The sequence below is a fragment of the Scedosporium apiospermum genome (genome assembly GCF_000732125.1).
Source record: "Scedosporium apiospermum strain IHEM 14462 chromosome Unknown SEQ_SAPIO_0098, whole genome shotgun sequence".
NCBI lineage: Eukaryota > Fungi > Ascomycota > Sordariomycetes > Microascales > Microascaceae > Scedosporium > Scedosporium apiospermum.
Window position 1 is genome coordinate 404219 of NW_015971799.1, and position 12286 is coordinate 416504.

Below are 12286 nucleotides of genomic sequence, written 5' to 3' on the forward strand. Positions count from 1 at the left end.
CCTTCCCCCCCACCCACAAACCCCCCCAACCGTTCCCGCGCTCCTCCGTCTCTCGCGATTGGCGGATCCCGTGCTGCGCCGGGACCAGAAAGATCAGGGATGTCCAAGAGGCGTAGTGTGCGGTTATAGGTTTAGATTATATAGATAAGGAGGATTCTCCGGAAGGCAAGAGAGACACTTTACCAAATAAAAACCCGGCACCCAGACCAAAGGGAAGGAGTCTCCTCCCTTCGCCCCTTCCCCAACCGCCAGTCACCCACCAAAGCTTTATATACGCCCCCAAGCCCCAAAGTTTCCAACCGAGCAGCACTGCAGGGTGCACTCGGGGATGGCTTCCCCAAACTTGCTCAATGGTTGTTACAGTAAAAACTGCGGTTTTTCGTAGCCTCGGTCGTTTCGACGCCCGGGGTGAGCTTTTTGCACCTTTTTTTTTTTTTTCCCCCTTCCACGTTCCTTAAAAATTCGCGCCAATGATGAATGAGAATAGGACCACTTTCAGCCCTGACGTGTTTTCAGCGCGTTTGCGTAGGTAGGCTGAGTGGCTTGGGAAGAGGTGGGAGAGGACGACATATGCGACGGCGGTTGGGTTCGAGGAGGAGTTGTTCAATGGGGTTGGTTTTGGGTGGTCTCAATGAGCATGACTGTTGATGTTTTCTCTTCTCCCCTTGACCTTGGGATGATAAGTAGTGCTATATACATGGCCCCCGGGGATTTGATGAACATAGTGATATGAACGGCCGGGTAAGGATGGAATGCGTTTAATGTGAGAATAGTAGAAACAGTGGCCTCCATCATGAGTAGGAAAATCCATAAATTAAAGAGCAAGCCCATCGGTCACCATGAAATCAAACCCAGGACAAGACCATACACATCTTTCCCTCTCTCCGAGTCGTTGCAGCATCTACATAAACTTCCCTTTAATCGATCCCAACACCAAATTCCTCTGCTGCCTCTTCACAACCTTACTAACATCATCCGCCCACCCCTGCGACGCATCCTGCAACTTATCCATACTATCCCCCATCAAATTCAACTTCTCCGTCCTCTCATTCAGCTGCCTCGTCAAATACTCCCCCCACCCTTCCTGACTCCCTCCGGCGGCACTCGGACCCGCCGCGCCCGCCGCACCCCCCTGCGAAAGCCTCATAGCCCGCTGCTCTGCCGCCGCCACCTCCAACATCCTCTTACTCGGCGGCCTATCCGGCCCACCGATGAGCAAATCCAGATCCGTCGGCGACACGTACTGCGTGCCCGAGATCCACTGCAGGTTCGAGATCGTCGGGCGCGGTGGCGTCGCGAGCTCAGGGTTAAGGATGAGATCGGCCGAGTTGGCGAGGGGTTCGCCGAGGCCCCAGACGTGGAAGAGGGCGAGCTCGCTGGGGCCGTTCCAGCCGAAGACGTAGCCGTTTTCAGTGGCGAGGGTGGCGGAGCGGCGGGTTGAGTCAAGTTGTGCTGGAAGGGGCGCTTTGGCGATCTCTTTGAGAGCGGGGATGGTGAAGGCGCGCGTGGTGTTGTCGCCGAAGACGCCGACTATGACGGTGCCGCGGTAGTCGAGCTCGGTGACGGAGGCGGCGTCGCAGAGGATGTCGTCGAAGGATTTGGAGGCACCTTTGGATGTTGCGGGTTTGAAGACGCGGATTTCCGTTTGCGTGACTGGTAGCTTGTTAGGAGGGTGTGTCCCGAAGAAAAAGAAAGAATAAGTTCGGAAGAGAATTGTGACTTACCAACAACCAAGACTCCATTCACCTGCTGCCCACTCCTCAAACCAGCCACCACCGGACCCGTAGCAGAAGCAATCTTCCCCGTATCCGCGACGATCGGGCAAATAGCAACGATGGGGTCCCCAAAGTCCACCACTCCCGCAAACTTGACAGTGTACCCCTCCCCGCCAGCAGGCAGCAGCTTGAAGGTAATGACCTTGCCCGTGTTGGTGCCGACGAAGCACGCGATGCTCGAGTAGCTATCGCCCTCGAGCGTCATGACGCCGAACTTGACTTCGACGGGCCATTCCCTCCGGGCGGTCGTCTTACCCTTGAGGAACGACGAGCGCTTCTCGCTCTTGGCGAACTCCGACAAGGACGCCTGGAAAATGATGGCGGGACCACGCAGGTCGATGATGCTGAAGAAGCCGCCCTCGGACCCGGCGGCGACGAACCCCACGTCGGACACGCACAGCGCGGTAATAGAGCCCTTGGCCATGTCGTACAGGGTGAAGGGCTGGAGGCCGGACTTCAGGGGCGGTTCGGCGCGCGAGGTGATGTCGGTGAGACCGCCCGGGTTTGGCTCGTGCGGTTGGGCGCTGTCTCGACCGTAGAACTGGTTCGGCCCCCACCGGTAGATAACAACCTCACCGGCCGTCGTACCGGCGGCGAACTCGCCGGTGCTCGAAGCCATGCTCATGGCGCTAATCTCGACGCTGTCATACCTCGATATAGCCCTCGCGACATCCACCTGCAGCTGCGAGTCGTTCTCGATGTCGTCGCCATGGCCGGAATCCCAGATGCGAACGGTGCCGTCAGCGTGTGCGACCTGAAGGATAGTCCGGTTCTCGAACTTCCTCTTGGGTTTCACGGCCTCGGCTCCTCCCGTTAGGATGGGGTCGCCTTGGTTTCTCGTTTCGACCATGCCGAGCCATCGTGTCCGCTCGACGGTTGCAACATTGACCTTCGTGACGAACGGGTGTACAAAGTGCAGAGATGGATGTAGCTGATTCGTAGGACTGATGGGGTAGCCCGAAGGGAAGCTCAATGTGAGCAGCTCGCCAGATGTCAACAGCGCAATGATGGCAATCGGGTCCTGAGCGCCGTTAAAGTGCGGCGAAGATCGCGCAATCAGCTGATAGTCCTCGACCTGGACGCCCGGAGGCAAGGGCAGGCTGATGTGTCTCCTCCCGCAGAAATGATCCGATAGGGCCTGCCACGACGACGTAGCGTACATGGGAGTCGGGCCCAAATCGATAAACGTCAGTCCTTGCTGAGGATCCTCGGGCGAGTGGCCACCAGCAATCAGCAGGCCAGTATCGTCGGGATTCTCTTTGCAACACCACGAAATCTTCGTGAAGGGCGCAATCATCTTTGGCACCGGCTGCTGCCTCGTTGGTTGGTCAACCCTCATGTCCATCAGCGTCCTCGCCATGAGCAGCTTCCCTTCCTTCGTATCCCAAAACACTAGGCTCCCATCATCATGGGCCGTCAACACAAAGGTCCCGGAAGGATGCCACTGCGCATGCGTAAGTCTCGGCGTCCTCGTCGTATCGGTCGCAAAAGCCTTCCCGCCCGGAGCGCCGGGTGGCAAGACGTACTCGAAGAAGAGCTGCGGTTGGGCCTGCTTGATGGAGTAGATGACGGCGCCGTGGGTGTAGGAAATTAACAGCTTCCCAATATCCCTCGGGTGAAAGGCGATGTCGACAATCTGGACCTGCCTCGCGTGAGGGTCCCTCTCCTTCCAAAAGTTCGGCAGCCGAAACGACCTCGCGATCCTCTCCCGATCCAGGTCATAGGCTAGTATATCTCCGTTGGTGAGCCCCAGCATCGCCCAATCCAGCATGGGATCGGTCGCAATGCACACGCCGCCGCCGGGCACAATACCGCCGGCGATGCGTTTGGCCGAATTCAAATCCCATATCGTCAGCTCGTTCCGACTATCGAGGCTCACAAGTTTATTCCCCGTGAAGTGCAGCGAGCGCAAGGACGTGGGTTTCGCGGGCTGGAAGGTCTTTTGCACGCGTCGCTGCCCGAATATGTAAATCTTTCCATCGCCGAATTTACTCTCGTTCGTGCCGACTGCTAATAGCGATTGTACGGGGTCGTAGGCAAGGCAGCTATTTTTCCGATTGAAACCCTGGGGTCAGCCTCGTTGACGTCATGATATTTTCTCTTTCCCCTTTTTCGGCGGGGGCGGGGAGCTTGGCCTGTGCGGGGCAAGGCAGAGAGGGGTCAAAGGTAGTTTAGATGAGAGAGGGGCACGCACAGAGGGGCAAGCAAAAGGCCTGCACCACACTGAGGCTGTGATCAAGCCAGGTGGCTTCGACCTGTTGCCCGTTGGCACTACTGGCAGACATACCTGATCTGAGAGTTAATTCCGTACCGAGCAAGGTCGTCGGGGCAGAAGTCGGTGGATGCGATATTCGCGGACAGGTCATGCTGCATGCCCGTCTGCTTCCCGCGCAAAAACCCAGCCATAGTGGTTCTCTTTAAGTTTGTGGTGATGAAGGTGGATGGGATGGGGATGACGGAAAGTCAATGAGCACTGAATGGGAGATGACGCGTCTTAAGTTCGAATGGCGCTGGCGCTGTTCAGGGCGACAGGGTCTGTGGTGGATGAAGACTCCCTCCAGGGGAAGGTCAAATTCGGGTGGGGTTGTTCTTCAGCAGAGCAAGGACTGATCGGCTGATGCGGCGCGAAAGTCGTAACAACAACGAGCAATGCAGATTATACGCAAAGAAGACAAACTCGACGATGCACTTGTTCCCACCAGTTGGACAGGAATGAGTGAAGACCGTTGAGATGCATCAACTGATTCGAAGATTGATCAGGTGCAGACACATGGAGGAAGTGTCAACAGCCGCCCGCCAGTCCACGACCGAATCCCAGACATGTGAATCAATTTCTCAACATGGCAGACGTTTTACGTTTCCAAAACAATCTCAACAGAGAAGAGAGGAGCCGCCAAGATTTCGCCCAGGCCGCAAATCCCGAACTCCGCGTCATTTCCAATGAGATGCCATTCTCTCGAGTGTTCCTCGGCGTACGAACCTGGCTTGCAGGGAGGAGAAATACCGACGTCGGCACCAATTCAGCAAAGACGCGAGGCATCGAGATACAAAGAAGGACGAAGAGCAGAAATTGTGACACTAAATTGCAAAATACAGGCCAAGACTGGCTCCCTGTACCACGAGCGGGGAGGAGGAAAGCTCCAGTTTCGGAAGGTCACGCAATGAAAAGGGATCTCGAGGGAAGATAGTTCATGTTCGTTTGAATTATGAGCCATCAGAGTTCAAAGCATACCTCGTACTCATCACATCGGTCACCGAGAATCCTTCAAATCCGGCCGAAGATTTTTATATTAATATTCAAGCCGCCAAGGTGTCTTCGTGTGTCAAACTCACGACTTCTGCTGCGGGGGACAAGAACTCCGGCCGGAACCCCTTCGCGCCCGAACATCCACCTCGGAAATTAAAGAACACCGAGATGAAGTCCGCTTTTCGTGTCGTTAGACCATGGCTTTAACACCACACAGCACAGGTAACATCAACGCGGCTTGGCTTGAAATGAAAGAAAAGGAAAAAAAGAAATTGTCCCGTGTCCCTAGACAAAGACCCCCAATAGCAATTGTATCCCGATAAAAAAAGAAAAGAAAAAAGAAAGAAAAACAAGTTCATGAAAAGAAGAGAAAGAAAAGAAAGAGAAAAATGAAAAATGAAGAAATCGTGATCGTAAAACGACGCTCAACACCATCGGAAGTGAAAGAGTCGGAAAAGATGGAAAGTGAAGGAGAGGAAGCAAGGAAGTAAGGCAAGGTAAATAAAATGATCAAGCCCCCCAAAAGGAAGATTCGCCAATCCCCGAAAACCAAAAGACAGTCCAAGACACCATTCCATGCCTCCAACGCATCACACAAACAGTACAAGACCATTTCCGATTCTCAGAAAAAGAAGAAAAACCCGAACATCCTTCCCCATAAGGGAACCATCAATTCTTACTTCCTACGCCGTATATCCTTCGCTCCCTCGGCGCCCCTCACAAACCCACACCTCTTGACCATCTCCTCGACGTCGAAATCCTCCGCGTCCGCGTGCGCCGTCTTGAGGTGCCGCACAAAGTTGTCGCGCCTGTTGTAGACGTGACCCGTGCGTGCCTTGATGCACCCCTCGATGCGGCACTTGAAGGCCAGACCTTTCTCGTGGGCTACGCTCTGGTGACGCTTGAGCTCTTTCCGGGTGGGGAAGGAGAGCGAGCAGACGTCGCACTGCGAGGCGGAGCCACTTGTGTCTTGGCCGACAACGTTGGACCGCGTACTGTTGGAATCAGAGTCAGCCAGATGGCCAAAAAGAAATAATAATAATAAATAAATCAAAGGGAAAAAAATAAGGAAGAGCTAGAAACTTACATGAGGGTCGGCGGGCGGGTAGTAGTAGTAGTAGTAAATCCGAGACCGTAACCAGCATTAAGTTGAGCCGGCCACGACATGGACGTACTAGCCGCCGGCGACAAGACGTAGTTTCCCGCAGGGCTCTCCGCGAGGTTTAGCTCTAGATCTGGCATCGGAGAGCCGAACGAAGAATAGGAGACGGCGCTGCCGTGTGGTGACGCCGTGGCAGAGATTGGAATCCATGGTGACGAGGTCGACGACGAGAGCGCCGGCGACGTGTTGTACCCATACGACGGGTCGGTGAAGTCGAAGTCGAATACGGTCGTCGGCAGGAGCGGCGAGGCCGTATGCGATCCTAGGGTGACTGGCGCTGGTGCCGTGGTCAGCGCTGTGGCTGTGACGGTAACTGTCGATGCCGTTATCGCTGGCCCTGGCGATGGCGCTGGCGCTGGTGCAATGTGAATTGGTGTCGGTGCCGGTGCCGGTGCGATCGGGATTAGGGATGCTGTCGGCGCTGCCGTTTGCTGAGGTTGGGGAGGAGGTGGACACGGATCCGGTTCCGGATCGAGATCCACGCAGAATTCGGAGAAAGGAATTGTGAACGGCGTGGGGAGGCTCTCGGGGGTGGATGTTGTTGTCGACGTCGTGGTTGATGATGATGCTGTTGTGGTCGTGATCGGGTCGTTAACCGGAGGACTGAATCGTCGCTCAAGCCAGTAATCGCAGAAACAAAACTCGAGGTTGGAAAGAAAACAGGGGCAATTGCTATCGGGCGGGAGTTGGGGTAGTTGGATGTTGTTCTTTGACACCGCCACCGTCACTGGTTTGGAGATGGGCCTTTATTTCAAAAGCCCAACGTCTGTGGTTGAGAAGGGGTTGTGGTTCAGATGTCGATCCGGCGACACGACAGGTTTAGTCTGCAGTTTTTGGGAGGCCGGGAGGAGTGAGGCACGTGAGAATGGGAATTGTGGGAAATAACGGAGGAGAGGGAAGCAAAGGTGATACTGATTGATGGTATGATGTGTTGTGAGAATGATGGATGTTTAAAGACTGAAACTAAAGTGTTCAGCTCTTCTTTAATAGTAAATCTTGATGGTAAGAGTAGTTCTAGTAGTGGTGATAGTAGTAGTAGTAGGAGTAGTAGAAGTAATAGGAGGCGTTATTGTTGTAATGGCTGTGGTAGTAGTAGGTGAAGTGGTAGTCGTAGTAGTTGTGCATGCGGTAGTAATGGTACTCGTGGTAGAGCTGGAAAGCTGCTGCACGGGGATGCTGTAAATGCGAGTAGACAGTCGACGGCCAGAAACCCCGGTGGTTCAGAAAAGTTTGGGAGTGAAAGACCGAGATTCTTTATGGTGTGGGGATGACCCCTCATGCAGTGGACGATGTCTTGGAACGGACACCGAGAGAATAAGCCTTGGAATTGGAAGTGGTAGGAGTAGTAGTAGCGGCAGTCGTCTTTTGGATCGGCGGCTGTGTTATGGTACGTCCATGGTAATAAAGAGAGGTTGTATGCGGCGGCGGTGATGGTCGGAATGGTTGCTTGGTTAAACCGTCCCAGGTGCAGAGTGGAGATCAATGTCTACTTCGTACTGGCAGGGTAGTTGTTATCGACAACCGGGTCTTGCAGGGTCCGGGATCTGGTGAGGCTGCTATATATGTGTGGAAAAGAAGGCTAGTTTCCGATTGGAGAGGAAGGTATCAGATGGATCCGATGTTTACGGGTAGGCTGAATTTGGACCTATTTTTCTGTCTGTCTTTTCTTTTCTTCTATGTTTTGCCCGTGATTCCCCTGAGGCCAGTTAGGGCTTGGCGGCGCAGGGCAGATCGCGGGTGGTAGTAAGTAGCAAGGCGAAATCCCTTGGGTAAGGGTGGTTGCGAGTTGTCGCAACCAGAGTTGCAGTGTAGCAGTCGAGTCAAGTCGTCAAGCCGAGTCGAGCCGACGTGGTCAAGTGGCCAAGGGAGGTCAAGTGGTTTAACAAAAATGTAAGGCTAGCCTAGCTAAGAGCTAGATTGGGAGACCGATGGGTTTGGGAATAGCGCAGGATCAATTGATCAAACGCTTAGCGCAGTCAAAAAAGAGTGGGACGGCAGGATAAGAGGATAAAAATAAAAAATAAAAAAGAAGGGTCGTGCAATTGGGGAAGAAGGGGGGGAGTACACTTCCTATATAATCGTTGCGACAGATACTTGAGGAAGAATGGTTGCGCTGATCGATACCCTCCGAGAGAAGAAACATGGGAACGGGAAGCCAAGGTTCATGTTCCCACACCCCCAAGCCAGGCGGAATACCTGGGATCTACGGCTGGGATACTTTTGAAGATACCTTGTTGAGAGGTCGGGGTTGTGTCTGGGGCTTGGGGCTGGTTCGGGGCTGGACAATGATGGAGATCAATAAGAGTGGGGATTGCGGGCACCGGCGTCTTGTCCTGCATTTAGTGCAGTGTCGGATCGCTGTACACTATGAGTCGTATGAACGAAGTAGTGTTGAGTAGTGTAAATCGCCGATTAGTTCGATAACGCAGTGTCTGTTAGTAGTGTCGCGTACTCGGTATTATTCCTCGTGCTTGGGAATGGTATGTGCAAGTACTTTGTAGCGTGTGAATCCATCGATGATGTCAACCAAATGGAAGTACGAACGGACAAAGTAGTCGCCCATGATAGCACGAGTACTCCGGGCTGTACTCCGAGGAACTCTCTCTCAGATGGGCGGATCTCAGTACGTACCCCCGTCTTCCTCCGTCCCCAGTCCCCAGTCCCCAGTCTCCATCTCCGCATCCGCAGGGCCGGCCAACTAGCCAGGCCTAGGACTAGTGTACACTACAACCTTACAATTGCACTCCACGACACTAGCCAGGGCGGGCGGGTGCTCGACAGGTGAACTCAAAAAGAAGCTCAAGGTCAAGCACGGCGCAGGCGGGCCTCAGAACTCGACTTCCTACTGGATGAGGGCCTCGCAGGGTCCAGGATCAATTGCTTTGATTGATTGATGATGCATACCAAAAAGAAAGTGATCGCCTGGCGGAAACGAGCCGTTGGAGCCTAACGAAGAGCCCAACGAACCAATCCCCTGCCGCCGCCTCGAGAAATCCAACGCGCTCGACCAGTGGTATTGAGGGAAAAAGCACAACGATGTGGCAATGCTCTAACACGGGAGAATGAGTGGGATTTTAGGGGGCAGAAACTAATTGGGAATGAAGGGCACCAGTAGCGAAAAGCCCGAGCCGGTGTCGAAGAATAAAGTGTGGCGCCGAGGGTGACCTCCGTGACACCTGATAGCGGCTTGAGCTATGGGTGGTTGCACACCCCCCGCGGGGGTATCTTGTTTGTCACTTGCTTGTGTTACCTTGATGGTATTGTCTTTATCCGTAGTTTCTTCTTTTCTTTTGCATCTGATTCTTTTTTTTTTCTTAGTTCTTTTTCAGTTTATGGAACAAACGGTATTGTTGACCGTGGTGGTCTGGATATTAAACCTTACTCGGACTTGTGTCATTGATAGTGCTACGCTACCCTCATGCTTAGCTGGCGACACCTGTCTGTGGCTGTCTAACCCCCCTGTAGATACACGCGCTGCGCAGATAACCAGCAGCAATTGCGAGTGTACTTAGGACTTGTCACAGTGAGTGAATTGATTGATTCCAGGGGTTCTGCGAATCGCTGGCTTGTGCCAAGAGGGCCTCAAAATGACTGCACGTCAACAACCGAGTCGAGGAAGCTGGGCAAGTTGGGCTGCATCCGGGAAATCCCGATGTCCATATTTCCATTCACAATGATAACCATCCTTCCATTTACCTTTGAGGGTCCTGCCCATTCATCGTCCGGAGCTCAGCTGGGAAACACGGGCCCGGTATCCCCGTCCACGAGACAGCACAGGCGTATTCCAGAATTAGGCGATCAAATTGATAGTGATAATTTGCTCGGTAACATTTGAGAGAGATGATGACGACAAGGGGCGCTCCTGCGCCTCGTTTGGAATAAAACAAAAGGTCCCTTCGGACAGTCGGCACCTTCGCTCTATTTCTTGTTCCGTCGCAAAATCGACTACTTCGTAGGAGACCCTGAATTTGAGCTCGGAGCTAGGCTAGACGGGCGAGACTGGGCAATTGACGCGACTCAAGTTGAGAGAGACTTGGTCACGTGTGCACCCGCCCCGTCTGTTAGGCTTTCTCATGAAGGCGGGGGGTAGAACTGAATGCGGAGGATGTCGTAATGACGCCTTCAGCCCAACCCCTAAGAACCCACATCGTACCTCGTACCTTTGTACTTCGCGGGGCTTCCTGGCAGACTTGCCAGACACCGCCCGTCGCTTATCCCAAACAGGAAGGCTTCTAGATGCATTGCGCCTCCACAGACTTCGAACTTCGCAACCAAACTTTGGTTCAGAGTTCACGTGCCCCCCGTTTTTACCCGTCCGAGAAGCCCAATTCGACGAAAAAGAAATGTGGTCCTGCGGGGCGGAGTTCTTCTCGAAGGAAGCGAATGGCACACCCACCTCAATACCCTGATGCCCTCCATGCCCGATGTCATGATCAATCACGGAAACGTGAAGGCGGGAGATAACGCGATACGGTGGGAGAGAAGCGAAGTGGAAAAGGGGGGGCCGGTGGGGAAGGGTTACAGAGAAAGCTAAAAAGAAACTACCAAGGATGGAGCTTGCGATGAGGCGGAGGGGACGTTAACGCGAACTATATATCGACCTTGTGACAAGGGGGGGCCTCGCGTCGGTGTTCCTTCTCCGTTGTCCGAGCAGGGAAAATAAGAATGTTCCTTGAGTCTTCTTTGCTGTGAGGCGTGACCGAGATACTTGATTTGGACACCGACGTGCTTTCAGCTCTACCTCGCCTTGCTCGAGAACGCCACGCTGGGAACGATTTGCCGGTTCGTGCGAGGAGGTACAGACAGACTCGAGGCAGCACATTGGCTGGCAGGGGAGAGAAACTCAGGGAGCATGCATTGAGCAATGAGAGATGATCGTGGATTGATTGTGCCAGCCATGAGCTATTGTATCCAGAAGATGGACCCTTCAACCAGCGACGTCGCATCATGGACGGGGAAACTCTTCCACGTCGGCGATGTGTGCTGCGTGCGATGTGCGACGTGCGACGCCGGATTCTTTCCTCTCGTTATCATACACCCAACTCCGCTCCAAAAATGCCGTAATAAATTGCTCGCGCCTCACTCGAGCATCAAGGGATGCACCCATTTCTTGCCCCGCCTCCGCTCTGCATTCCTACTTCGTAACTTAAAACATCCCAAAGGGTCAAGCCCCAATCTCCCCGATCCTTGACGAGTCAAATGACGACATTAATCAATTCGGTCGTCCCCGAGCTTACTGTGTTCGCCCAAAGATCACGGACCCACGTCATCGTCGGTGAACCCCTAAGCGCTAATTGTTCTAGAAGAAAGGAAACCAAAAAATTAAGACGATAACCATTCAACACCCCAAACTAGAATTGACCAACCGAAAGCTTGTGATCCTCCCAACCAAGGCGCGACCAACAAACCCGTCCTAAACCCATCATGATGCAACCTCACTATCACCAGCCCCAGGAAAACAGCGAAGCTTAAAGTACAAAGTACCGAGCTACGGAGTACTTTCGTGAACTCCTTCGCACAAAACTAGTAATCCCGCCGAATCTGTCATCTGATGCCTTCTAGAAGCCTGCCAAGGTCCTTGGCGCGAATCCTAGGAGAACGAAACATTCTCCGCGGGAACCAGCAGTCCCTTCCGACGTACGCAAGTACGCTAGTTCTCATGATGTGATTGGGGTTGGCATTTTATTGTTAGTTTATAGAAACTGTAAATACTAGTCATTGAAACATTTCAGAGATAAGAAAACCCGTCGTGAGTTACCGCGTGATGCCCCCGCCTCTTAACGAGACTTCAAGACTCCCGCCAGTCCAACCCCAGACAAATAAGCTTCCTTTTTGGCTCCTTAACTCCGATTACCATCTCGGTGGAAGTATGAACGATTGGGTTTCGGGGAATTCTCTGCCGAGGCTCCGTCCCCTTCGGAGCCGAAGGAAAAAGGAAAAGGAAAACAAAGATCATACCTAGCCGACGTCCCGAAGAAGCCAGAGGGGTCGCCGTCTCCGTCCGGCCGGGCCCGATTCTTCGGAGCACTCAAGATGTTAAATAGAACATGCGTCATATTCTCCATCTCGAAGTGAATAAACTTGAAGAACTCACACCCACAC

The 12286-nt window shown here is 53.4% G+C and overlaps 3 protein-coding genes across 3 annotated transcripts; 1 reads left to right on the forward strand and 2 right to left on the reverse strand.

The window, feature by feature from the left end:
- Positions 1-901: 901 nt before the first annotated feature.
- On the reverse strand, positions 902-4148 carry SAPIO_CDS5275 (Snare-dependent exocytosis protein; the record flags this gene model as incomplete). The annotated part of the gene is made up of 3 exons (XM_016787632.1): positions 902-1653; positions 1725-3820; positions 4063-4148. 3 exons carry the CDS (start codon positions 4146-4148, stop codon positions 902-904), a joined length of 2934 nt encoding a protein of 977 aa, XP_016642647.1.
- Positions 4149-4615: 467 nt separating this feature from the next.
- Positions 4616-4940, forward strand: SAPIO_CDS5276 (uncharacterized protein; the record flags this gene model as incomplete). The annotated part of the gene is made up of 2 exons (XM_016787633.1): positions 4616-4747; positions 4872-4940. 2 exons carry the CDS (start codon positions 4616-4618, stop codon positions 4938-4940), a joined length of 201 nt encoding a protein of 66 aa, XP_016642648.1.
- A 758-nt stretch (positions 4941-5698) lies between these two features.
- On the reverse strand, positions 5699-7463 carry SAPIO_CDS5277 (uncharacterized protein; the record flags this gene model as incomplete). Its single annotated transcript, XM_016787634.1, has 3 exons — positions 5699-6017; positions 6110-6911; positions 7457-7463. The coding sequence occupies 3 exons, from the start codon at positions 7461-7463 to the stop codon at positions 5699-5701; spliced, it is 1128 nt and encodes a 375-aa protein (XP_016642649.1).
- Positions 7464-12286: the final 4823 nt, after the last annotated feature.